A 27,126-nucleotide genomic window follows, 5' to 3' on the forward strand; every position below is an offset into this window, starting at 1 on the left:
ACTTTACGCTAAATGACTCACCTTTTGAATGTGATAGTTCTAAAGAGTGGGTCAAAACTCATGCATGTTAATTGATTCATACATAACACATTTTATTCTATTTTAATTAAAAATAACATAAGTATAATAAAAATGTCAATTTCGTTATTTGCAAAGGTTAATTTTAGAAAAATCTTGAGACACACTTTATCATAACTTGCATCTATGTCAAGTAGTGATTGGATTACTTTTTACTAAATACCAATGATGGACTAATGCATAAATATTAAATAACAGAAATCCTAATTTAACATATATATAAGTTGTGGTAAAAATTATGATAACATGTAATTCTATAAACCATACTGTTGTTAGGCTAAAAAGGCATTAATGTTGTAATAACTAATAAGCATGAAGCCCTGAAAGCATTTTGAATGCTTGCTGTAGGCACCTTTGTTTGAAAGGTTTTGTTAATAATTCTTTTTTTTTTTTTTTATAAAAATGAATAACTGGATAATTTTAGAACAAATGGGGTGTGTTTGATTTTTTTTTTTTTAGCTGAATAGATGTGTTTGTTTGATAATAATGCCCACCACAAGCCTCATTTTGCACTAAATTCTTTAAAAATATCTCATCCAAAAAAAAAAACTTTAAAAATAAAGAATAAAAAAATCAGATGGGTCATGCGTTATGTAAGCATTTTGAACATGATATTTCTAAATTCTTGTAAAGTAAGCATGTCCCGTACGTTAATTAAACATATTATATGGTACTGGTAGTACTTGTACGGCGTACATGCCTGCTTACCTCATATGACATATTCCAGTCAAAAATGGAAAACAACTACAGTATGATTTCATGCATCAGCTGGAACATATAAAAATGAGAAATCTGAACCATATTTTCATAAGTGATTGGAAAAATTCTTTAACCCGTGCAAATGAATTAATGTTAAAGTGGCATGTAATTCAATGGTAGACCATTGACTTATTACATGTACCATTTCATACTTCACATAAAAAAATTTTGACCGCAACCTAGAAAGTAAATTAGAGTACCATCTCTCTCTCTCTCTCTCTCAGAGTAAAGACGGGATGCGCCGGCAAAATGGCAAATACTTGAATCCACACTCTCAAGCTTATGAAAAGCCATAAATAGTTAAATACCACCTAATTAAACTGATAAACGAAAATGATTTTTTTCCCCTTTTTGGATAATTGAGAGATAAGATATTTAAATCATAAAATGTTTTTATTGGAAACACTAAATGTACTACTTAAATTACAAGGTTTTTAACAAAAAATGTATGTTTTGAATCTTAAAAATGATAATTTCATATTAAAATGATAAAAATTAATTTGGTAACAGATTAGTTAAGTCATTCCTCAAACCCAACTTGAGTGGGACTATTATTTAACAATAAACACGATAAAACCAATAAGAGCACTAGCATTAGGTTCAACAAAAAGATGTTTTACTTAAAATTTATCTTGCAACATAGATAAATTAAATTTTGTTGCGCATTGGGCTAACTTTATGCTAGCAAAGACACCAATGATCTATAATAGTAAGGGCAGGGGTGGAGCTACGTTATAGGTAGGGGGGGGGGGGTTATGGTAGGTTAAAAGTACAACTACTCTTTATACCCAAAAAAAAAAAAAAAAAAGTACCACGACTCCATTTAGCCAAATTTGGCCCGAAAGAATCTCAACTTTTCACCTAAAAACAAAAGATGTATTCTTGTAAATAAAAAAAGTGTGTAATGATATTTATAAGATAGATAACTATCAATAAAGTTCTTTTTTGTCAAGGTGTTTCCTTCCATGTGCTAATTTATAGTCCTACTATATATTCTACTGCATTTACTACATTTTATGTGTTTACAATGTAAGTTTATATTGTAAGTACAATGCAAACCAATAAAAGTCATTTTAAAAAAAATTCTTTTTCCTTTCCCATTCTCAAATCTCATCCCAATACTTTTCTTCCACAGTGCATTTTATGTTACAAAGTTATTCTTCTTCTTCATTTCTTTTGAGCTATTTCAGTACAATTTCTAATTATTTTATTATTTTCATTTTTTAGTTCAATTTCTACTTAGAGCTATGAAACTGATTTTGAATTTATTTCTGACTATAATTGTCTAATCTGGCTGAATATAAATTATATTTTTTTATGGTTTCTTATAGTGATTTTATTATATTTAATGAATATCATTTCTTGTAATTGCGAATATAGTCTAGTTTTGTTATGTACTAATATTTAATTTTTACGAATGTCATGAACTTATGGTTTTTCATAAAAATAAGAAAAAATAAAGATAAAAAATGACCTTTAGATGTTCAATTAGGTGTTTAGCTTGTTAATATTTTTGAGTGTTAATAAAAATAACACTAATAAAAAATTTTGATATAATAATCTTGCAATGTTAAATATGATTTATGACTTATACTTTGGATATAAGATTTTTTTTTAAACTAGTGCATGAAGACATGTATGTATGTATATAGTATGTCTTGGTTTGCATTTTTCTTGAATCACAAATCAATAGGATAGTTTTACCTCCCCCCCCAAACAAAAATTACTAGCTTCGCTCCTGGTAGCAAAAACATTTTCTATGATTTTTTTACTCTCTCTCTCTCCAAAGACTTAGATTAATTTGGAGTGAGATTGTCTCAAACGAGGGCCTAATCAAGTCAGCGTAGTTGATGTGGTTCTTGAGGTTGCAGAGGAGTTTTAGGTTGCAACGAGTTATGGTTTGGTGAAGAAGAGGGGGAGTTGTGAGAGAACTGGAGAGAAAAAAAAAATAATTAAAAAATAATAATAAAATATAAAGTGTATGATATAGGTATATGTGAAAAAAGGGCTCTTTGACAATTATTTGGGATATTGTGTCTTGCACATATCTAGTTCAAAACTTTATGCCCCGTGAGGATTCTTGAATTAGTATTTATTGGCAAATAAGAGATTGTCACGGGGTCTAACCAAAAAAAAGGATAACTAGTAATTACATTCAATAAGTCTATAATTACAAACTTTTTTCACAAATTGTTTAGTTTATAAGTTTTTAAAGTCACACAATAAAGTAACATGAATGATTTTCTCAAAAAATAAAAAAAGTAACATGAATGATGGCCCTTTTGAGGATCAATAGCAATGTATCAATTTTGTAATTGAAAATAATAAGTTTAGGACACACTCAATTTTATTGCATGTTAAAATTGTGGATTATAAGTAGTAAATGTTTTTTATCCACTATTTTTTATATAGATTCACAGCTTTTTGCCCATTATTCACTGTTAATTAATTTAATATATTGTGAAATTGGATGTTAGTATAGCATTTTTGCTATGAAAAATGTTGTAAATATAAAATTATTCATTCAAAAATTACGATTGTAGAAAATTACCTTCTTTTTTTTTTTTTTGAGCAAACGTAGAAAATTAAGTTTTGTTACAGCCAAATGGCCTAGTTAAGTTCCTAGGAATACGATCCTCAATTCCGCACCCAGTGTGAGGGGTAAAATTTCTTTATTTATATGTTTAAAATATATAATAAGAATAATAGAATTGTTCACAACAAGGGCATTTGGTCTAGTGGTATGATTCTCGCTTAGGGTGCGAGAGGTCCCGAGTTCAATTCTCGGAATGCCCCCGTATCTCTTTTTTCCAATAATTTTATGTCAAAGCCTCGAACTAATTAGGCCACTGCTGCTATTATAGTGCCCCAGTGGGCTTCACAATTCTTATGTTGAAATTTAAAAATGAGTTTTATTGGGCCCATGCTTGAAACCCACTTCAAATGGGCTCCCCATGGAAATCTTTTTTCCAATAATTTTATGTCAAAGCCTCAAACTTATTAAGCCACTGCTGCTATTAGAGTGCCCCAGTGGGCTTCACAATTCTTATGTTGAAACTTAAAAATGAGTTTTATTGGGCCCAGGCTTGAAACCCACTTCAAATGGGCTCCCCATGGAAAGGCCCCCATATCTCTTTTTTCCAATAATTTTATGTCAAAGCCTCAAACTAATTAAGCCACTGCTGCTATTAGAGTGCCCCAGTGGGCTTCACAATTCTTATGTTGAAACTTAAAAATGAGTTTTATTGGGCCCAGGCTTGAAACCCAGTTCAACTGGGCTCCCCATGGAAAACATTCAACCCAATACAAGGGCTTCTTTTTGAAGTCCTGCCACAAAATAATGTGAGTTGTAGTTTTTTACTTCTTTAAAATTTTATGGGTAAAATACTATTTTGATCCCTAAATTTTATTAAAATTTTTTTTCATCCCTAAATTTTATAAAATTCTTTTTTTCATTCCTAAACTTTGTAAAAAGTTTTTTGAATAATATAAAGACAAAAATAAGAATGAAAAAAGAACTTTTTAAATAGTTTAGGGATGAAAAACAAACTTTTAGTAAACTTTAAAGACATAAATAAAATATTTTCAATAGTTTAGGGATGAAAACAAATTTTTAGTAAAGTTTAGGGACCAAAATAGTATTTTACCCAAATTTTAAATTTTAGCATCTTGTGTTCATTGTGTTGTTTCGCTAAATATGTGTGTTAGGGTCTGTTTGGATAGAACTTATTGCTGAAAACTGAAAACTGAAAACACTGTAGCAAAATAATTTTAAAATGTGTAAATAGTACCGCGAGACCCATTTTTAATGAAAAGTGGCTGAAAAATGAAATTTGTGGGTCCGTAAACAGTGCACGAATGCACTGTTCACGGAAGACTTGGTCAACAACTGCGGTTGGGAAGAAAAAAAAAAAAAGGCTGAAAACGCGAAATGGCAAAAGCAAAACGTAGACGCTGAATCCAAACACATTCTTAGTGTGACTTGCATTATACTATGATTATTCACAATTTTTTTTTTTTTTTGAGAAAGATTATTCACAAATTAAATGTGACAAAAACCGTGTTCTTATGGGAGTTGGAGGGCCTAACGATTTATTTTCTTACAAATTGGACCACTTCCCTGCATTTTTATAAACCCAAGGACAGAATCAGCATTTGTAGTATATATTTTTACTAATGATATAATGATTTAATATAACAAAAAAATAGTGTAACACAATAAAACGGTATGGTTGTCAATTAGAACATTAAATTTGAGTATCCTGGTCATGAGACCATTTTCGGTGCTAGTGAGGAAATCACAATCTTGCGTTATCTAATTGATTCTCAAAAAAAAAAAAAAAAAAAAAGAGACCTCATTTTATATGATACAAATCTTTTGTACTATTTTTTGTATTCTACTTTATTCTTAACAAAGGGAGTAATGATAGTTTTTAAGTTTTGAACAAAGCTTATCATCGCATACCTTTGATGTGATGATCACTTCACAAGTATAAGTGTTTGTAGGGTATGGGAGTAAGGGTCGGGGTTCAAGTCTTCAAGAAGAAGTTTCACACACATATACACTTAGATTAGGTTAGAGTAGAATTCTATCTTGTATAAAAATAATAATAATAAAATTTTGAACAAAGCCTAGAATTAAGGACAAGTCTCATTGAAGTGCAAGAAAAAAAATGCCACATGGAGAGAAAAAACTATCGATAACCATCAGAGACCTCAAATATAAATAGAGGCTTATTTCTCAAAATGAGACACAATTTCCTCGTCACAAACTACTCAATAGAAACTTTTCTCTTGTTATTGTAATTGCTTTCTAGTTTTAGGATCTTTTTAACGTGTTAAACCATGTAAATTAATAGTCTTCTTGTAATCATTACTTTGTAATGTTTATATAATTTCATTAGTTTCATAGCAAGTTTTTAGTTGTTAATCCACTAGATCTTTAAAGTCCTAAATCTAATTGCCATTTATTGTTTCTCATCGATATAGATCAGTATAGCCCTTAGTTTGATCGTCTTTGCATCCTTTTAACATTGCCTGCAAACTTGTAGTTAATAGCAATTGGGAAGTTTGTTGTCTAAATCAGCTATCAAGATGGTCCCTTTAACTAGATGTCCTAATATATACTAAAAATAATTTTCATGTATACGTCAAGACAAAGGCGTAGTCAGGAATCCTTGTTAGAGGCCAAGATAAAACGATCATATTGATTTGCAATTCAAAAAAAATTCAAAATATGACATACATACATACATGTCTTGGCGCATTAGTTTAGAAAAACAAACATTAAATCCAAACAATCATAATAAGATTACTGCTCTAGAATTATTATAAGATTACTACTCTATAATTATTTTATTAGTGTAATTCCTTCATGTTAGCACTCAAAATACTAACAAGCTAATTGACCAATTGAGCATTTTAAATCATTTCACTCTCCCCCCCCCCCCCCCCCTCCCTTGAGTTTCTCCTATTCTTTTGAACAATTATGTCCGTAACATTTGTAAAAATCAAATATAATAAAATCACCAAATTAGACTACTATGGTAAAAAATAAATTCAAAATCACTTATGTATCTCTCAACTAAATAAAAATTGAACTATAAAATAAGATCATAAGATAAATAAATAGAAATTAAACTAAAATAGCAATGAAAATGAAGTAGAAGAATTTGGTATCTATCAATATTTTCTTAGCTTTAAATAAGAAAATTCTGTTAAGGAAGAGGAAAGAGCTAATGAAAATGTGATCATGTGAGAGCATCATTATTAAGGAAGAATTAATGAAGAAAAATTGAAGAGAGAGCACCTAGTGATGGTGATGGTGATGGTGATGAGTAGAGTCTTTTGGGTGGCTATAAAGTGCAAGGGGATATTGTAATAGTTTTGGGAAATTGCAAAACTTAAGTATAGTATCTAAAATGTAATACATTAGGTTTCTCAAAAAAATTCAAACACATGTTTACCATGACAAAAAAAATACAAACAATATTATCATTTTTTAAGGACAATTATATTCAATACAAAGAGCTATTGGCATCCATTTTTTCATTTTGATAATTTATGCGATTACATGGATTATACCTATTTGCACAAATACCTCGGCGATTCCCGCTCGTTAATACATAGAGCCCAATAAGCATATCTTGGGTTGGTAGGGAAATTGGATTCCCAATAGATGGAGACAATAGATTCATATGAGAAAACATAAGGGTGGACAATTAGCTAGAGCAGCAGGTGCTGTAGCAAAACTGATTGCAAAAGAGGGGAAATCGGCCACATTAAAATTACCTTCTGGGGAGGTCCGTTTGACATCCAAAAACTGCTCAGCAACAGTCGGACAAGTGGGTAATGTTGGGGTGGAGTCGGATCTAAATGTTGGCTAGGTAAGCGTCCTGTAGTAAGAGGAGTAGTTATGAACCCTGTAGACCATCCCCATGAGGGTGGTGAAGGGCGGGTCCCAATTGGTAGAAAAAAACCCGCAACCCCTTGGGGTTATCCTGCACTTGGAAGAAGAAGTAGAAAAAGGAATATGGGAAATATAATGTACTACACCTCAGTTTTATGACTTTATCCTATTAGGAAAATTGAATGACTAAAAAGTATAAGGTGTAAAACTATAGCAAAGGACAAGGACATGGACATGGACATGGACATTGGGAGGACATGGTCTTAGACACTTAGAAAAAAAATAATTAAATAAATAAAGAAGGAATTTGCCTATGGCTGTGCTTTTAATGGAGAATGGAAAAAAACAAAATGAATGAATCTTTAAGGTTGAAAAGTGGAGATTTAGGGGAGAAGAGAATTCTTATGCCTAACGTGTAGGAGGGAGAGGCCATGCTTTTTATCTTGTAGGGGCCAGCGGTCTTAAGTTAAAGGGACTGAAACCTAGTTTTACCTACAATTAAAGAGGATTTAAAAAAATTTGGAGGGGCCATGGCCCCCCCAATACATTACTTAGCTCCGCCCCTGCGATCAAGAAAGTATCTTTGCCTAATGATAAACGATAATCATTATTGAATTAGCACCCTAAATTCAAATCTTATCCAATCTTTAAAGAAGAAGAAAAAAAAAACCTATTATTTTGATTGCTTCCTTGGCCAACTAACTCAAGAGTCAAGACACATTCAAGAGATGTGAGTGCTAAACTAATTTATGAACCTATGACATGTTTGAATTGAAGGCACATAGACATGATGATGTAAGGTTTGTCTTTGACGCCAAGCTCTTTGAGGACTAATCGTTTGGTTCAATTTAAATTCATTTAAAAAGGAACGTACAAGTTTTATAAAATATCATTATTTCTAAGATATAATTGTAATTTTAATTTGTACACAATTAATAAAAATAAATTTTAAGTCGTAGCTACGAGGAAAAACCATTCATCACATGGTAAAATGTATTAGTACAAATGAATACGCTATTGGTCAAATTACAAGGTCAAATGTCAATATGTTGAGTTGGGAGGTCTTGTTCCCCAAAATCACGTCTTATTTCCCTAGAAGAACGTTTGTTTTAATGAACCATTTCACATTGACTTGGTCCAATAAAGTGCAAACGGGTAAACCCCTAGAGACTACCAATGACTATTACAGCAAAAGTCCACAGATTCACGAAAACCGCTATCAAATTCAATTTGAAGTTTTTTATTTGGCTAGACCAATAAACGTAATAGAAATGGTAAATTTTCGTGCCAAACTTGCAAAAGTTACCACAATAGTCAAGTTTTTGTGGCACACTTTCAATTCAAAATTAGCTTAGTTTCTAATGGTTGATGTAAACTTAACTTAGTTTCAAACCTTGACAAAAACTTTGTTTCTCCAATTATTTTGCCTGTAATTCTAGCTTTGATTTTTAATTCTAAGGCATTTCTAGTTCAAGTTCTTAGTAATTTGATCTTAATTTCCATAAAAATGCCTCAAATTGTATTTTGTAAAGGCCAATCCACTTTATGTTCTCCTAGAAAAATATATAATAAAAAAAACCCAGATGGCAAAAATAAATTGCAAGAATTATTAATTACCAAGAATTTAGCAAAATAAATCAAAATAACACAAAAGTCAAACTATATAAAAAATTAAGGATTATTATTACAAGTTGCTATGTTTCTACAAACTGCTGAAAACAAAAAAAAATAAAAATGCAAAAAAAAATATAAAAAAAATCTAGAGACAAAATTAGTCTCCCTTAAAATTCTGACCGTCCATTCCTAATACTAGACATCAACACCGACCCACAACTTCTCAACTCCATGAACCAGGACACCTGCGAGGCACACGGAATCAAACAACAGAAGCACCAACTGGCGGAGGTGTAGAGGGTGAGAGAGCTCTTCCTGTAGGTCGATGGACACGGCGGAGACACAAATGTCATGGAGGCAAAGGGCGAGCTTGTCACCGACGCGGGCGGCGGTTCTAGAATCTCAGAGGCGGTGGTTGAATAAGAGATCTAGAGTTCAATCTTCCATTAAAAGCCAAGTACAACTTAGTTGATCGGAATAGAATTCTTTTTTGGGTAGAAAGAATGCAATTCAATTTTTTTTTATAGGAAGAATGCAATTCAATTTTTTGTTAATTTGGCTTCTTCACTTTGGAGTTATGCAAAGCAAGATTAAATATGTTTCATTAAAAAAGACCACCTCCTTAATTTGAGTTATACACAGACTAATTGAATAAGACATACATATGATTCTCCAAAAAAAAAGAAGAAGAATAAGACATACATATGGAAGGCATAAATTATAATGGGTTCAATTTTTTTTTTTTTTTTTTTTGCTTATTAAAAAAATGTCTTTTCTATATATGCACAATGGTAGATATATTTGAACAATTTGAATAATAAGCAATCTAACCACTTATCGATCTATATAAAAATAGTTGACACCATATCATACCATATTGATGGGATAATACCATACCATAATTGTTTTTTGATCTAGCAAAAAAAAAAAGTTTTTTGATGGGAAAATGCCATACCATAATTTGTTCAAGCATACAAATGAAAAATTAACGCACTTGTGATCCATTTCATAAAATTAACACCATATATATATATATATATATATATATATATATATATATATATATATATATATATATATATATATCTTCTTTTCAATGTTAAATTATTTCATAATTTTAATTAAATGGGTATTTTTAAAAATCAACAGTGATCTTGTTATATTCATACTTACAAAATATCAAGATAATTATAGACAATAACTTTCCTATCATAAAATGTTTAAATTTTTTTAATTTTAAAATAATATTTAAAACATAAGTTTATGAATTAAATATTAAATAATATGAAATTCGATAGGTATGTTGTGAATATAAAAAATGTAATCCAACCATAAAAAAAGTTGATTACGATAGGTGTAAGTGTGTTCATCATACCACGTACTCAAACAATTCAACTACACCAAAATTGACCAAAATATCCTGCAAAAGGGAGTAATCACACCACAGCGCACGTGGTCGTGAACCGCACCGCACCGCGTCATACCCATATATATATATATATATATATATATATATATATATATATATATATATATATATATATATCCATATATATATATTAAATGTATATTAATAATTTAATATTATATGAAGTAAGCAGTTAGACCAGTGAAAACTAATGTGTTCTAGTGTCATGTTAAAAACGACTTTGTTTTAGTTAAATACAAAATCAAAAGTTCAAACCTCATTTACTTCTCCGTCTCACACTTTCACTCTTCTCTCCCAATACCCTCTCACTTTTAGGTGTATAATTGTGTATGATTTACTATCATTGATCAATATATATATGTGTGTGTGTGTGTGTGTGTGTGTGTGTGTACTTGTGGTACTGTTAAACTGTTATGAATTTTTTTTTGTCTTGTATATATTTATGTTTTTTATTTTTTGGTTACACATTATTATTATTTTCTATATTTATTGTGGGTACTCAAGATTTTCACCTCTCGGGCCAAGGGCTTTTTGCCTTGTAACCTTATTTGGCTTGACACCTTGTATCCCACATCGAAGAGAACTTCCCTCACTTTCTGCCTTATAAGCGTGAGCTGAAGGAAGTAGTGTACCATCAGTTATTAATAACTGATGGTACACTCCTCACCACGGCGCAAGCTTATAAGTGAGAAAGTGGGGGGGGGGGGATGTTCTCGATGTGGGACAAAGGTTGTCAAGCCAGCATGACTACAAGGTCATCCCTTGGTCTGGGATGAAAATCCTAGTACCCGCATTTACTATCATAATTATTAATAATAAACTAGTAATTGACCATAAAATTTTGTAATACCAATCCAAAACCAACCAAACCGCACTTTATGTACTACACTGAACCAAACTGCACTACACTACAAATGTGACCACATAACTAAGATGTGATGTTGTGATGATTTATGGCCAAATCGCACCGCAAAATGTAATGCTAAAATTGCCTCAAAACTGTGTATTTATATCATAAATAACCACATGAACTTATCAAGCAAATGAAGTAAGGCTTATTTAAGCCCCAAAAAAAAAAAAAAAAAAAAGAAAAGAAAAAGGAATAGGACTTATAATTAAAAAATATTACAAATACCAATGTGGTGTGAGACTAGCTAGCAAACAAATATTGTAAAATAAAATATACTCAAAGACATCTTTTTTGTTTTGTTGAGATCATTAGTTGTGACGTCCCAGTCTCAATCCCAGTCTCCTTTCTATTCCCGTAGGTGACGTCCAAAGTCAAGGTCTCCCAACTACCCCAGCTTGGACTCTTTCCTATATATTAGTCTTCACCTCTCTATTGGAATGCAAGCTTCAGTGGTCACCTAGCTATAGCTTCCTCTCTCGCTACATGTATTTCACAATTTCTTGCTCAACCAACTCGTTGAATCGGTAAAAAGGCCAATTTTTTTGCTCCCTAAATTTCTTTTACGGTAACTTATTATAGGCCAAAAGAAAAAAAGAAATATAGTAAGAGATGGTAGGAGCAGAGGGAGGACAATCCTTGGAGCAAACGCCAACATGGGCAGTAGCAGTAGTGTGTTTTGTGCTGGTTGTAGTTTCTATCATCCTTGAACATGTCATTCACTTAATAGGAAAGGTAAAGGCTATATTAGATGTCTCTCTAGCTAGTGCTTATACAATTATATATGGTTTTTCTTTGTAAGTGTAATTAATTAGTTGGGTTGGTAATGAATGATAATGTGCCTTTTGCACCTTGCAGTGGTTAACAAAGAGACATAAAAGTGCTCTTTATGAAGCTCTTGAAAAGATAAAATCAGGTTTGCTAGATCTCTAATTATCAACCATATAATTTAGAACATAATATTTTTAGTTTGAGTCAGCTATTATATATTTAACTCAAGGATCTCTTTCTCAGAGCTTATGCTATTGGGGTTCATATCCTTCCTCCTAGCAGTAGGACAAGGACCCATTTCGAGTATATGCGTAACAAAGGCTGTAGGGGCAACATGGCATCCCTGTAATAAAAAGCAAGAGAAAAAACTAAACAAGGACGAAGAGAATGGCCACCGGAGGCTTCTAACAATTTCAGACTTTGGCGGCGGTGGTGATACTCGACGTGTTTTAGCCGCTGCAGGATATGACAAATGCGCAGACAAGGCATGTTGAATTATTTTCCTCCTCATAGTATTCCTTTTGCATGAAATATTTTGCCTCCGTAATCAGGGGCGGAGCTACGTGTTAGGGTGGGGCCATGGCCTCCCAAATTTTTGGAAATTTTCTTTTTACTCTATAAAAATATTTAATATTTTAATAATTAGTCCTCAAAAATTGGACTTGGCTCCAAATATTTGAGTTGGTCCAATAATGTTCTTAAAAAAATTGTTCAATTTGTCTAGTAGTTATAGAGAACGAATTGTTTCTCAAATTCATTTTTTATGATAAAATGTGTTCTCGTATTTCTTAAAGTTTTGGATCATTAATGTTTTTGAATACTTCATTAATTGGAATTGTTTTTACTCACAATTGTAGACAATTTGGTAACTTATATTGAAAATGAAAATTATAAGGATTTCACTATGGAAGATGGTGAAAAATTAATTTAATTCTATGAAACATTTAATTTTAAGGATTTATTATGAAAGATACTAATTTTTATGTATGTGTATAGATGCATGTATTTGTGTATGTGTATGAAAGTTTGTATAGACTAATAAATTAGCAATACAAATCGGCCCCCTAAACAAAAATTTCTGGTTACGTCACTGTCTGTAATATTTAATGTGAAATTTGTATGAGTTGATATAGTTATACTTATACCTTTTTTTCTTCCCCCTTTCATGGGGGTCACCATTCTTCATGGTTTGGTATATTCTCATATTTCTTTGTAAGTTGCTAATACAATATATCAAAGACACCATTTTTTTAATCCAAAATTTTAATGTAGTTTATTCTCTTATTTCTTTGTAAGTTCCTAATACAATATTTCAATACACCATTTTACTCCATACATTTTATGTGGTTAATTTATTCTCATATTTCTTTGTAAGTTGCTAATACAATATTAATCCAACGTAGTTTAATTAAATTGGACTCAATAATATATATTAATCACTAATTTTTGTCATTGTCGTCCAAATGTGAGACTAAACATCCTAATCAATCAACCACATCAGTTATAATATAACATTGAATAAATGCAGGGTAAAGTTTCTTTTGTCTCAGCGGATGGCATCCATCAACTCCATATCTTCATCTTTGTGCTTGCAGTTTTTCACGTACTTTACTGTATAATCACTATGGCTTTGGGCAGAGCAAAGGTACCAATAATCAATTTCAATCGCTCTCTCATCAATACAATATTTTGCTAAACTTGCCATTTGCAGATGAGAAAGTGGAAGGCATGGGAAATGGAAACAAGGACAGCTGACTACTATTTCTCCAATGGTAGGTTTCACACTTTCACCTACGTACCATGAGAGCAACATATAATTCATATAATTGGTCTTGTGATATAAAAATATATATATATATATATATATATTTATAATATTTTTCATGTGAAAATATTGTTTCAAGGGATAATTACACTAAATCCACTTATAGTTTGGGTGAAAATCACTTTACCTACCCGTGGTTTGAAAAGTGTCACTTAACCCACCTAGGGAATGTTCCGTTTGTTTTTCGTAACTCACATCTGTTAAAATCATGGGTAAATAAGTATTTTTGCTCAAATTTTATATCTATTTCCTCTCAAAACAAAAAATTGAGCAAAAATGCAAAAGAAACAAGATCAAAAAGTGGTATTTATCTCTCTCTCCATTCACAAAAAATTTGAACATAAAAAACCAGAAGAACATACCCAAAAAAAATAAAACTCAAATCATAAAGAACATACCCAAAAAAAATTATCACTTGAGCCAACCCTTGAAAATTACAGGCCATTGTATCTGATTCTGTATTTGGAAATACATATTAAATACAAATTTTTTCCACCTCGCGTCCTTCTAGTTTCGCCCAACCAAAAAAAAAGAGTAAAAAAAGAAAGCACAAATGGCGCTTCGTCTCTTTACTTTCAGTTTCAAAGTACATCCTCCCAGTCGTTCTAGTCCCTCTCTCTTTTCCAACTTTTTGAAGTCTAAACCCTTACTTACCTAAACCAAAAACCCCCCAAAATGCACTGTTTTAATCTCGACGAAGAAGAAAATTGAAGCGAGTGTTCGAGGAAATCTCTGACGACAAGTGGGAGAACCACAACCACTCCTTTAAGCCCTCTTGCGTCCTCAACACCACCACAAACCCCAACCCTCCGGCGATCGAATCCTTCGCTTACGGCTCGTCCAAGCAAAACCCGAAGGAGAACATAGTGTTTGATTTGGAGGACGACGCTGAGGATGTGGTCGAGGCCGCCAGACCTTCCGTGGCGAACCGTGGCCGCCGGTTCGTGGTGGAGGATGAGGAGAGCGACGGCGACAACAGCGATAGGGACGCGGATATCGCGCAAGTATATAATGTGAAGTCTGGGTTTATATCGCATGGGTCTTGGGTTTAGATCAATGTTTCTGTGGTTTTTTGGTTTGATCGATGGTTATATTGTGTGGGTTGTGGGTCTTGGGTTTGATCGATGTTTCTAGGTTTTGAAGATTGGTCTTGGGTCGTGGTGTTTGATTGGCAGTGGTGGCTGGTGATTCGGCGGTGGGTTTGGCAGTGGCAATGGGTGTGGATCTTGGTGGTTGTTTGTGGTTCTGTGGGTTGGAAATTTTGTTGGAATTTTTGGGTTTGTGATGTGTTAATATTGTAGTGGTGGTAGCTGGTGATTTGTGGGTTGTTGTGGTTCGGTGGTGGTGGCCAGTGTTGTTTTTTTTTTTTTCCTGATTCTGTGGTGTTTCAGTGGCAGTGGTGGTGATGGCTTTGGTGGGTTCTTCATGTTCTTTGGTTTCTTGGTATGTTCTTCGTGTTCAAAATTTGTGTGGAAGGAGAGAGAGACAAATATCATTCTTTGATCTTGTTTTTCTTGTATTTTTGTTCTAATTTTTAAGCAAAAATACTTATTTACCCTTGATTTTAACAGAGGTGGGTTACGAAAAACAAACGGAACATACTTCAGGTGGGTTAAGTGACACTTTTCAAACCACGGGTAGGCAAAGTGATTTTTGTCCAAACCACAGGTAGGTTTAGTGTAATTACCCATTGTTTCAGTTACATTTTAACACCTCTAACATGTATGAAAAATCGTTTCCTTAACATTGCTTACAAAGTTGCAAACATATTATAAGTACCTTTATCCCTAGTTATAAACTATTCTGCGTTCCTCTAAAGTTAGATGAGATCATAAGAGATTGTCCCAAAATATGAACTTCTAACAAAAGATTTCATAGATAATAAGTACAATGATACTAAGTTAGATAACCGTTCGTCTCAAAATTAAAGCTCAAGCTTTAGTTAAAAGAAACCTGTCCAACAATATTGTGTATCAAGCTTACACGAAAGTCTTATGATACTGCATGTGATTAAAAAAAGTGAGGTTTGTGATGCAGACCCAGAAAGATTTAGGTTTGCCAGGGACACATCGTTTGGGCGGCGGCACTTGAGCTTTTGGAGCCGATCATCAGTCCTTCTATGGACAGTGAGCACCAGAAACTCAAAAAGGCTTGTCTACGTATTTACTTTTTAAAAGCCAGAAAAAAAAAATGTATACAATTTGCATGTTCCAAATTTGCAGGTTTGTTTCTTCCGACAGTTTTTTAGATCAGTCCCCAAAGTTGATTACTTGACCCTGCGCCATGGTTTTATTGTTGTAAGCTAGCCTCCTATACTTGTAGTTTACAATGCCATTGATTGTTGTTGCCAAGATTTCGTGATTCATTTGATAATTGATTTCTTCAGGCACATCTAGCACCTGAGAGTCAAACAAAGTTTAATTTCCAGAGATACATCAAGAGGTCACTTCAAGAGGATTTCAAAGTCGTTGTTGGTATAAGGTGCGTGCTCTTAGCTGTTGGGCCATTCAAATAATTGACAAATGTTTTGTAGGACCAAGTACAGATTGAATTCTACTCATATTTTTATAGAGGCTAGATTGCAGCATTTGATTTTTGTGTCATTACGAAAGTACTCTCACTAATTAAGACAATTGATATTCTTTTTCACACTTGCAGCCCAACAATTTGGTTTTTTGCCGTATTGTTTCTACTATTTAATACCCATGGTAAGCCTTTCTTTTCTTTTTCTTCTTTCAACTGTATTTTTGGGGGAGGGCAAGAGAATGGTGAGTGCAACATTCTCGTTCACAGGAGCTAGTAATTTGAATGGAGAAGTTTCCTAATAAAAATCTTCGGAAAATTCTTAGTACAATGTAAACAAAATGTGTACCATGTAAGCTTACATTGCTAATACAATGTAAACATATAATAGTCCAAACTCCAAAATCTTTTATCCTTTGAAGGATGCAAACAAACGAACAAGATATCATGTCATATTAGTCATAGAAGATATAACCTGATCTCCCCTATGTAGATAACATGAATTCAAACCCCCCTACTCGTTTTAATCCAAAAAAAAAAAACTTGGTCATCTTCTTCTTCTCGTTACTTTATTTATTTTTTAAAATTTACAGGTTGGTTTTCTTTTCTGTGGCTGCCCTTCCTTCCACTGATTGTAAGCATCATCTTGGCCCATTTCACATATTCACTTTGTTGGACACTCCAGCAAACATTTAATTGCTATATGGTGCTTCTGTAGATAATTTTAATGGTTGGGACAAAGCTACAAGTCATTATAACCAAGATGGGTTTGAGAATTCAAGAGAGAGGAGGGGTGGTTAAAGGAACTCCACTAGTTCAGCCTGGTGATGACCTTTTCTGGTTCAATCGCCCTCGCCTCATTATTTATCTTATCCACTTTGTTCTCTTTCAGGTACTACTATCAAATATTTTATTGTATGCCATTAATCCACTATATAATTTCATCCATTCTTGATCATTTTTTTTGCTCTTGCAGAATGCCTTTCAACTGGCCTTCTTTGTGTGGACTTGGGTAAACCATCCAGCTACTAACTCTAGTTTTAAACAATTGACTGGTTTTCCTAACAAAATCCCAAAATTGATTTTTATTATTTCCTATGTAACCAGCATCAATTTGGCTTAAAATCTTGCTTCCATGAGAAGTTGGAAGATGTGATCATCAGGATATCTATGGGGTGAGTTTCATACTGACAATTCCCTAGACGAATGAAACTTGAATTTAATGATGCTGGTGGTTGTTGCCATTTGAGCAGGGTCCTCGTACAGATTCTATGCAGCTATGTGACTCTTCCGCTATATGCTTTGGTAACACAGGTAAGACTTGCTGCCCTAAATATGCAGAGGAAATAAAAAATTCAATAATTCATCAACCAAGTATTATTCCATGTTGATTGTCAATCTTTTTATTCATTGGCATAAAGAAATCTAAATGATTCATGACAATTGACAGATGGGTTCGACCATGAAGCCAACAATTTTCAACGAAAGAGTGGCAAATGCACTACGAAAGTGGCACCACAAAGCAAAGAAAAACATAAAACAGAATCAACATTCAACCAGTACGCCAGAAACCCCAATGCATTCCTTGTCTCCTGTCCATCTTCTTCATCACTACCAAGGTGAACTAGACAGCATTCATAAAACGCAAAGGATGTCCAATTTCAATAATGAAGGTTGGGATATGAATGGCCCCCATTCATCCTCTCACCACCATGATCAGATATCATTGCCAAAGAACCAGAGAAACCATGGACAAGAAGAGAGCAGTGCTCATGAGCCGAGCTCCACACATTCGCCTTCATCTCGTCATCCATTTCGTGCTCAGCATGAAATTGACGTTCACTCAATAGATTTCTCATTTGACAACAGCTAGATTAAAAAATTACATAAAAATAAAGAGGAAAAAAAGGCAATGTAGAGATAGAGATATAGAGGTCTGAAGAGACTTTGGAACCAGACGGCAGTCACCAGCCTGCCTGGCAGCCATTCTGTAGGTGTGGCAACACTCTGTATCTTTGTTCATTTATGTAACACCAATCATAGACTAAAAATTGATAAAACTTTCTGGAAAGATTTATATTTGAAGATATCACCACCATCAAAGTTCACAATGGTGTTTAGAGGATAGTTTCAGGAGAGGAATAATATAGAGGAAGACCATCTTCTTCCCTTCCACTCAATTCATGGCGCAAAGCCACCCCTTAGAGCAAAGGAAGAATTAGCTCAAAACTAGTTTGGGGCTATCTTGCTCCAACTCAATGTGGTGATTGAAGAAACCACTCGTGTAGTTTTGATCACATAACTTTTGTAATAAGTTATGAGACTTGTTTAAATATACACATAGATAATCTTATAAATCACCATGTAGGTGGAGAGGAGATAGCTCCATCCCAGTTTGGAGCTAAACTTTACTCAAGGGAGGGGTAAACATAAGAGTGTACATACATAAAAGTAACTGCCGAATGCAGACTTCCAACAGCTAGAGGGAAAAAAAAATACTAATAAGAAGTGCCTAAAATCCAAGGTACCGAATGAATATAACAGAGGAAATTTTGGAATCATGACAAGCCAAATTCATTACATATAATAATAAAAATAAATAAATAAATAAAAGAAAAAAGACCGAGGGCATTTTATAAGTCATTGTAGGAATAACAATAGAGAATCACTTATCAAAAAAAGAATAACAATAGAGAATCATAAAGATCAGGACATTCTCCTCTAGCACTAGGAAGTCACTTATTCAACAATGTAAGCATCAAGCACCACTCTTACTACCAAAGCAATTATTCTTCCCTGACCAAATGAATTCAACAATTCTCTAGAACAATATAATATCAAAAGCTACTGGATTTAGAAGATTGGAAAACGTTTTCAATTTCAACACTTAATTATGCGTACTTGATATTCATCTACAAAATTTTCATGTTTTGCTCTTTTTTATACGACCGTCTTGTTTCATAAGACACAATCATCCCCTAATGAGAATAAGAATCCAAATACATTTGTACATACTAAATCAACACACTCCAAACCAATCAATCACACTCACCAACGGCCTCACAAGTAGCATGTGGCTGTCAGCAGAGCAATAGCTCAAAGAAATCTCAATTTAAGTGGCTTAACACTTTGAATAGGGAAGGGAGACAAATGCTATATAGATAAGAAATATCATATAATTGTATTCTTGACATTGAAAGCACCAAGTCTAAATTTCATCAAATAAAAGATCCTGAACCAAACACAGATAGTTAAACATGCGTCTATTCAGAATCAGAATAACTAGTTAAAGCAGAACAGAATCACGAAAGAACCAAGGAAAGCACACTTAAAAACCACTTCTTATAGGAACCAAATAATCTATAACCCGAACTACTAGTTTTATCCATTCTGACAATTGAATTTGAACAGAACAAACACTACATAACCGGCAATCATAAGCAGAAACCTCTGGTTTCCACAAGGCAGAAAGCTGACAGAGAAGCAATAGAATAGCATGAATTTCAACAGTTATCTCAGAGCTTTGAATCAAAACATTATTTATCCAGACCACTGATAAAAAATATCAGCAACATTTCAGCTGTAGCTACTAACAGGAAGCTAATTTGAGTATATTTCACAATAACTTCTCAGTTTTAACTAACACACATCACATGGTACTAGAGATGAAAGCGATTAACATTGATTCTGTAACTTAATTGTAGCACTCACAATTTCCCTCTAACAACAATTTCTAACACTAATGAAAATTTGGTCAGTCCCATGTAGCATACTATTATATGTACTGCCCATCCGGCAGCCAATTCATATTCAATCCAACAAAATCTAGAAAACTAGTTATTTGAGGACCAATTTGAAGGTCCATTCTATTCATCAAACATATCTATTAATCATATTGAATTAAGGCATAGAAAACACAGAAATTTGAACAAACAAAGGTACTATTATTTAAATTAGATATTATAAATACATTGATTAAACCACAACACAGAGTTCTTAAAATAACTTTCAACACATTAAACCTTCTTCTTTCAGAGAAAATCTTTTACTGGCCACCGCGAAGACGAAGAACAAGGTGAAGAGTGGACTCCTTCTGAATGTTATAATCAGCGAGAGTCCTCCCATCCTCCAATTGCTTCCCAGCAAAGATCAGCCTCTGCTGATCCGGAGGGATTCCCTCCTTATCCTGAATCTTCGCCTTCACATTGTCGATCGTATCAGAACTCTCCACCTCCAGAGTAATCGTCTTCCCAGTCAGAGTCTTCACGAATATCTGCATACCTCCACGGAGCCTCAACACCAAATGCAGAGTCGATTCCTTCTGAATATTATAATCGGCGAGGGTACGGCCGTCCTCCAATTGTTTACCGGCGAAGATGAGCCTCTGCTGGTCCGGGGGAATGCCTTCCTTGTCCTGGATCTTGGCCTTGACGTTGTCTATGGTGTCGGAGCTCTCCACCTCTAGGGTGATGGTTTTTCCGGTTAGGGTTTTCACGAAGATCTGCATCTTTGGATGATTGTGAGTATAAGAAATAGGGAGAATTAGGGAGACGATGAAATTGGAGAGATATTTGTATGAGGAGATAGGGGAAGTAAAGGTGATTTATATAGAAGACGTAGTATGCCGACTCAATGACGTAATGGGATGCGTGTGATCCGGAACTTACGACAAAGGAGCGGTGGAGATAAAAAAGAGTTGTTGGGAGGGTTGGTATTCTACTATTCTAGCCTTTCTAGGAAATTATACTCTACGTTCTCTCCAAGTAGTTCTAGAAATTTCTTTTTTTCTTTTTTAAAATTTTTTAATAAAGTTCTAGAAATTTCTTGGTTGGGTACCGTTGCCAAATGCAATTTAAAAAAAAAATTAAAATTAAAACAAAAATCCCTTAATTTAGGTATGGAGCGGCGTTTGAATTGACATGCTGCCTGAAAACCCACGACCACGAGTAATGTCGACCAAATAGTTAGATGGACTCTTAAGAGGACATCCAACGGAGGACATAGGCTAAGAGTACTCTCATCAGCTCTTTAAAATTTAAAAAAAGAATTATTTTGACACATTAAAAATTTATTTTATTATTCTAACATATTATTTTACAACATCTCATTTATCAGATGTTCTATTTTTTAACCACTTCATTTAAATATTATTTTTTAATTCTTATTTTATTCTTTCTTTATTATTTGTTCCTAACCGCCGTATTTTCAAAAATTCTTATTCTAACGGTAACATTTTCTCTATCTCCTTTTGTAAAAAAAAAACAGTATCATTTTCTCATAACCTGTCACCTTCACAAAAAGATAATAATAATAATAAAATAAAAAACTCAGAACCTGTCACCTTAAAAAAAATAATAAAATAAAAAAACAAAACAAAACGTTGAACCTGCCAAGACTCATATCAAAAGCCAAAAACATATTATGAAGAATTATCTAAAAGCCAACCTGTCAAGTTGAAGTTTCAATTGAACTAAACTGCCAATATAGTCCATAGAAAACTTACACGCATAACTCATATCCAATAACATTAACTCACATAGAAAACTCATTAAATTAAACAGAGTTGAGCTTGCCACTTCCTTGATGGCAAATAGTACTTAAATTTTACATAACAAAACAATTGGCTAGTACTTAACACAACAAAACAACATAGCCAATGAGTTTTAATGGCAGCTTCATAAACAAAATGAAAGAAATAAACCAAATCAAAAGTTTTAATGACAACTCCATAAAGAAGAGGAGACAAATAAACAAAACCAAAAGTTTTTACGACTCTCCTTGTAATTGCCATAAATGTTCAACGAGATTCTTTTAGAGATGAGAATGAACTTCTAGATCCCTAATGCATTGATGAACTTCAATGAACCCCGTAAATTCATTTGTCCGCTCATGTGATATTGGTGTACATGAAATCTCATCAATTTGTTCATAATCTAAGTCCACTACTCCAGCTTCATCTCGCTCATCTTCAATAATCATGTAATGAAGAATTATGCATGCTTTCATAATATCTTGTAGTGTTTCATGATAGAAAAACCGTGCAGGTCCACGTACAATTGCAAATCGTGCTTGAAGCACTCCAAATGCATGCTCTACATCCTTCCTATATGCCTCCTGAGCTTTTGCAAAGAATTTTCTTTTTGCTCCTAGTGGAGATGGGATTGTCTTCACAAGTGTTGACCATTTTGGATATATGTCATCGGCAAGATAGTATCTCATTGTGTAATCATGACCATTGATTAAGTAATTAACTGCAGGAGCACGTCCTTGTGCAAGCTCAGAAAATACATGAGACCGCTCCAACACGTTAATATCATTGTTTGACCCAGGTAACCTAAAAAATGAGTGTCATATCCAAAGATCATATGAAGTCACTACTTCCAAAATAATAGTTGGCTCATGAATATGACCACAATACATCCCTTTCCATGCAGTTGGACAATTTTTCCATTTTCAATGCATGCAATCAATACTTCCCAACATGCCTGGAAATCCACGGTTTTGGCCATGGGCTAACAATCTAGCGAGGTCTTCATTGTTTGGTGACCTCAAGTATTCCTCTGAGAAAATAGCAACTACTGCTGCAACAAATTTTTTCAGACTCATCATTGCAGTGCTTTCTGCTATTCTCACATATTCATCCATAAAATCAGTTCTTATTCCATAAGCAAGCATCCTAAGTGCAACGGTCATCTTTTGAAGGGGAGATAGACCAAGCTTTTTGGCATTATTTCTTTTTTGGATAAAGTAAGGTTCATGAGCTTCTACCTTAGATATGATTCGTAGAAAAAGAGAACGTCTCATTCGAAATCTCCTTCGAAATACGTTGGGAGGATATACAGGTTCGTCGGCAAAGTAGTCATCATAAAGCCTTTTATGGCCTGCCAAATGATTACGGTCGATATACTGACGCCGCTTACGTTGTGATGTTGAACCCGTGAGAAGTTTTATAATTATCTCATCTTCATCTGAGTCATCATCAAGCAATTTTTGCAAAAAAGAATGATACATGGAGATAAACTAGAAGAAAACATTGGAAAGAAATTATCAATATTGATGCAAGAAACTTAATATGAAATGAAATCGATAACTTTAAAAGAATGTTTGATCATTATGTAAAGAATATAAAATATAACCAATGGATATATTTCGGAAACAATTAGAAGAGCCCAACAGTCAAGACAAGCATAGAAACTATATAAAAATATAACCAAAGCAGTCACTGATACTACTACACTACAGCAGTCACTAACACAGCATACAACACCAAAATAAGACCTTGTTACTAACCAAAATAACACAGCAGTCACTAACCAAAGCAGTCAAGACCTTTTACTAAGATCACAAAAAACATATCTAAGACCTAAAATCAGTTGTACCCAAAAAATGCCACAAAATACATATCAAGGCCTAAAATAAGTTACTACCAAAATAAGGTTGAAACAAGACATCACTAACATCATTTCAACCCAACGAATGACTTGATCTTTGTTTCGCAAGGATTTCCTTTTGGAGTCCATCATAAAAAGTTCTTTGGTCTTCGTTCATGCCACTTGTGTCTAGCATCATAATTCTTTCATTCTCTTTCAACTCTTGCAAGCGAGCCTTTTCCGCTTTGATACGTACTTTCTCTCTTTCTTGTGCACAAGTTTCTTCCATAATTTTCATTTTCATTTTCAAATATTCTGTTGCAACATCTTTCCCATCATCTTTTCTCTTTCGATTAGCCTTTTCAACTTTTCTACCTATTGGCCTCTCGAAATCCATAGTGTCATCAACCCCCCCTCCTTGATCTATTGCATCTGGAGTTTGAGGCATTTCTTTTCTTGAATCTTCCCTAGGCATAGTAGATGCCCACTTTGGAAAATTCTTCAACACTAGCCAACAATGTTCATATTGAAAAGAGTAACCGTGAATTTCTTTAAAAAATTCCCTTGCTTTCACAATCTAAAAAAAAATTAAATAAATATAACATAATCAGTTTCTTCAAACAATTCATTTGTGTTGTAAATCTAAAAAAATTAAGGACCACTGCAAAATTTATACCTTGTCATTAGCCGTGGTTCCACTTTCATTCTTTGCTTCAATTTTAGCTAAGGACCCACAAAATTTAACTGTTTCCCTATTAATCACTCCCCATCGGCTTGTTAGGGATGTTTGACTACGTGTAGAAGTAGTCTTGTGGTCCTTGAAGTATTTTGCAACTTTGCCATAAAATGTTGTTTTATGTTGCTCATTACCATACACAGGATCGACACTGGTATTGAGCCATGCTGCTACAAGCAGCTTGTCTTCCTCAGGACTGAAGTTGATTCCACGTGATGTTTTTTTCTTAGAAGTGGCAACTTCATCATTCGGTGGAGAATCTTGGACTAACATGGGAGTATTTTCAAATACACCGAAAAGTTCCTCCTCAAGATCAATATTCCCCCGTAAGACATCAGTGTACAATGCATAATGTCCTAAGTCCATGCTCTAAATAGATATGTAGATAAAAATAATTTAGGTAGTCCAAAGAGAGCCCCCCCAAAATAAAAAATAAAAATCAAATGCATATCTGAATGCACAAAAACAGGAATTATTGCAAAAGATTTATTTATATATATATATATATATATGGCTTTGTGAAATTGTGACTGATAGGTTCACCTTCAACACACACAGAGCATGGAATATTAGAATTTCGTAGTGTCTCATAGATTATTCGTAGTGTCTCATAGCCTAAATGCTAGAATTGGAATTTAGAATCCGTAGTGTCTCATAGTTTGCATCCAAGTAATCATTCGGTAATGCAAAAGAATTGAAAAAAAAAAAAAACAGAACACAACAGTGACAACACACAGCACATATGAACTAAGAGAGAAACCTTCAAAGAATCACAGAGAACTTACCTATGAAACTGAGATTGAATCGGTGAAACTGAGAATCGACGAATCGATGTAACCCTCAGAGATACCGAGATTGAATCGGCGAGTCGATGAATCGGCAAATCGGCGAGTCAATAAATTGGCAAATTGGCGATACCGAGATGAAACCGATTCGGTGTGAGATACTCTGATGAAACCGATTCGGTGTGAGATACTCCGAGATGAAACCGATTCGGTGTGAGATACTTTGAGATGAAACCGATTCGGTGTGACATACTCGGAGATGAAACCGATTCAGTGTGAGATAGAACAGAGAGGAGAGAACGAACAAAAGGGGGGGAAAAAAGCCGATGAAGGAATTATAGATCAATGATGATGGAATTTGTGAGATGGTGGAGAGGAAATTGGTGGTGGCTCATGATTCATGAAAGGGAAGAGAATAGAGAAAAAGGGAAAAGGGGAGAAGAAATGGGTATGGAGAAGAAATGGGTATGGGAGAGTGGAGATGGAGAAGCAGATCATGTGGCTTAACGTGATGCTCTGGAGAGATCTTTTAATTGGGATGAGAGAAAGTTGAATAAAATAGTAATAAAAATATACCACATCTCTCCGTACGGTGCCATACATAGAAGCCTACTGTAGCATATCTCAAAAATTTGAGATATTGAGCACACCTCATGATACTCTGTTTTTTATGTTTTGATGTGCCAAATGCCAAATATTTGACATTTGGCACATTTAAGATAGCTGATGAGAGTGCTCTAATACATCTATAAATGATAACTTGCTTTTGACCAAATCAATGGGTGAAGCCAATTAAAAATTTTAACCGAGTCCAATGGGTTGAATTTGGGGTTGTAAATAAACCAAACTATTTAGAGCATTTTCATCGGTTGTTCTATAAAAATGTCATTTTGACACATTAAACAACCTACTTTATTATTTTAGCATATCATTTATTATATCCCCTACATCAGATGTTATATTGTTCAATTCTATATATTAAAATAATATTTACAACACAATAAAATAGTATATTAATTCCTCAATTCATAATACAAGTACACATCCAGTGGGTTGCAGTCACCAACAACCACTGCCACAACCGTACCACCATTGGCACAAACCCATACCACTACCGCAATTGTAGCACCACCAACACAAACCCATTAAGAAACCGACAACCACCACCAACACAAACCCATTACCAAACTCATACCCTCAACAAACCCATAGCCACCATTAGCACAAACCTACAGCCACCAACACCACAAACCCACAATCACCACTGGCACAGACCCATAGCCACCAATGCCACAAACTCACAGCCACCACTGCCAAAATCCTCTCACAAATTTTTTTTAAAAATAGAGAGTGGTTTGAAACCCCAACCCAATTGATCAAACAAAAACCTAAAACCAACCCAAAACCTCGACCCACAACCCACACAACACCGCTGAACGCCGATCCAAAGCACCGAATCCATAACCTACATAACCACTGTCGAATCTACCATCAAATCACACAAAAAAAAAAAAAACCACTACGATAGAGATCGGCTTGGCTTGATGCTCCGTCCTGGGTTTCGTCGGAGATAGAGGCAAAGACATCGAGCAGAAGGAGAGAAAGTGAGAGCAGAGAAATGGTTGGACACTGAAAGCAAGAATGAGAGATAGGGAAGAAAGACAAGGAAATAAGAAAGACAATAAAAATAAGAAGAAAAGAAAGCGGGCCCCACCTAAATAAAAAAAATAATATAAGTTTTACAAATTGTGAACAATGCGGTCTCAAATTTGAGATTGCACTGTTCATCAATGTCAAATATTATGGCATTTAAAACACCTGATGAGAGTGGTTTTTTAGTGTTTGGTGTGTCAAATGCCAAATATTTGGCATCACCTAATGGGAATGCTTTTATGAACTTCATTCATGTTTGCTTATTTA

At 33.9% G+C, this 27,126-nt stretch overlaps 4 protein-coding genes and 1 non-coding gene across 5 annotated transcripts; 2 read left to right on the plus strand and 3 right to left on the minus strand.

The window, feature by feature from the left end:
• Positions 1–3,561: 3,561 nt before the first annotated feature.
• TRNAP-AGG (transfer RNA proline (anticodon AGG)) lies at positions 3,562–3,633 on the plus strand. Its single transcript has one exon. It is a non-coding gene; the product is annotated as a tRNA-Pro (tRNA).
• An 8,043-nt stretch (positions 3,634–11,676) lies between these two features.
• Positions 11,677–18,558, plus strand: LOC142609784 (MLO-like protein 6). Its single transcript, XM_075781504.1, has 15 exons — positions 11,677–11,931; positions 12,055–12,112; positions 12,211–12,452; positions 13,496–13,612; positions 13,679–13,739; positions 15,830–15,918; positions 16,015–16,089; positions 16,179–16,273; positions 16,451–16,500; positions 16,909–16,949; positions 17,034–17,207; positions 17,292–17,327; positions 17,423–17,490; positions 17,569–17,629; positions 17,766–18,558. Exons 1-15 carry the CDS (start codon positions 11,809–11,811, stop codon positions 18,186–18,188), a joined length of 1,713 nt encoding a protein of 570 aa, XP_075637619.1. The 5' UTR covers positions 11,677–11,808; the 3' UTR covers positions 18,189–18,558.
• Positions 18,559–20,238: 1,680 nt separating this feature from the next.
• On the minus strand, positions 20,239–21,027 carry LOC142610613 (polyubiquitin). Its single transcript, XM_075782476.1, has one exon. The coding sequence runs from the start codon at positions 20,820–20,822 to the stop codon at positions 20,361–20,363; it is 462 nt and encodes a 153-aa protein (XP_075638591.1). The 5' UTR covers positions 20,823–21,027; the 3' UTR covers positions 20,239–20,360.
• A 1,099-nt stretch (positions 21,028–22,126) lies between these two features.
• Positions 22,127–23,326, minus strand: LOC142610505 (uncharacterized). The gene is made up of 2 exons (XM_075782317.1): positions 22,803–23,326; positions 22,127–22,589 (listed from the first exon to the last, which is right to left on the minus strand). Exons 1-2 carry the CDS (start codon positions 23,324–23,326, stop codon positions 22,127–22,129), a joined length of 987 nt encoding a protein of 328 aa, XP_075638432.1.
• Positions 23,327–23,779: 453 nt separating this feature from the next.
• LOC142610506 (uncharacterized) lies at positions 23,780–24,787 on the minus strand. The gene is made up of 2 exons (XM_075782318.1): positions 24,362–24,787; positions 23,780–24,262 (listed from the first exon to the last, which is right to left on the minus strand). The coding sequence occupies exons 1-2, from the start codon at positions 24,785–24,787 to the stop codon at positions 23,780–23,782; spliced, it is 909 nt and encodes a 302-aa protein (XP_075638433.1).
• Positions 24,788–27,126: the final 2,339 nt, after the last annotated feature.

This window comes from Castanea sativa, chromosome 9 (genome assembly GCF_040712315.1).
Source record: "Castanea sativa cultivar Marrone di Chiusa Pesio chromosome 9, ASM4071231v1".
NCBI classification, from domain to species: Eukaryota; Viridiplantae; Streptophyta; class Magnoliopsida; order Fagales; family Fagaceae; genus Castanea; species Castanea sativa.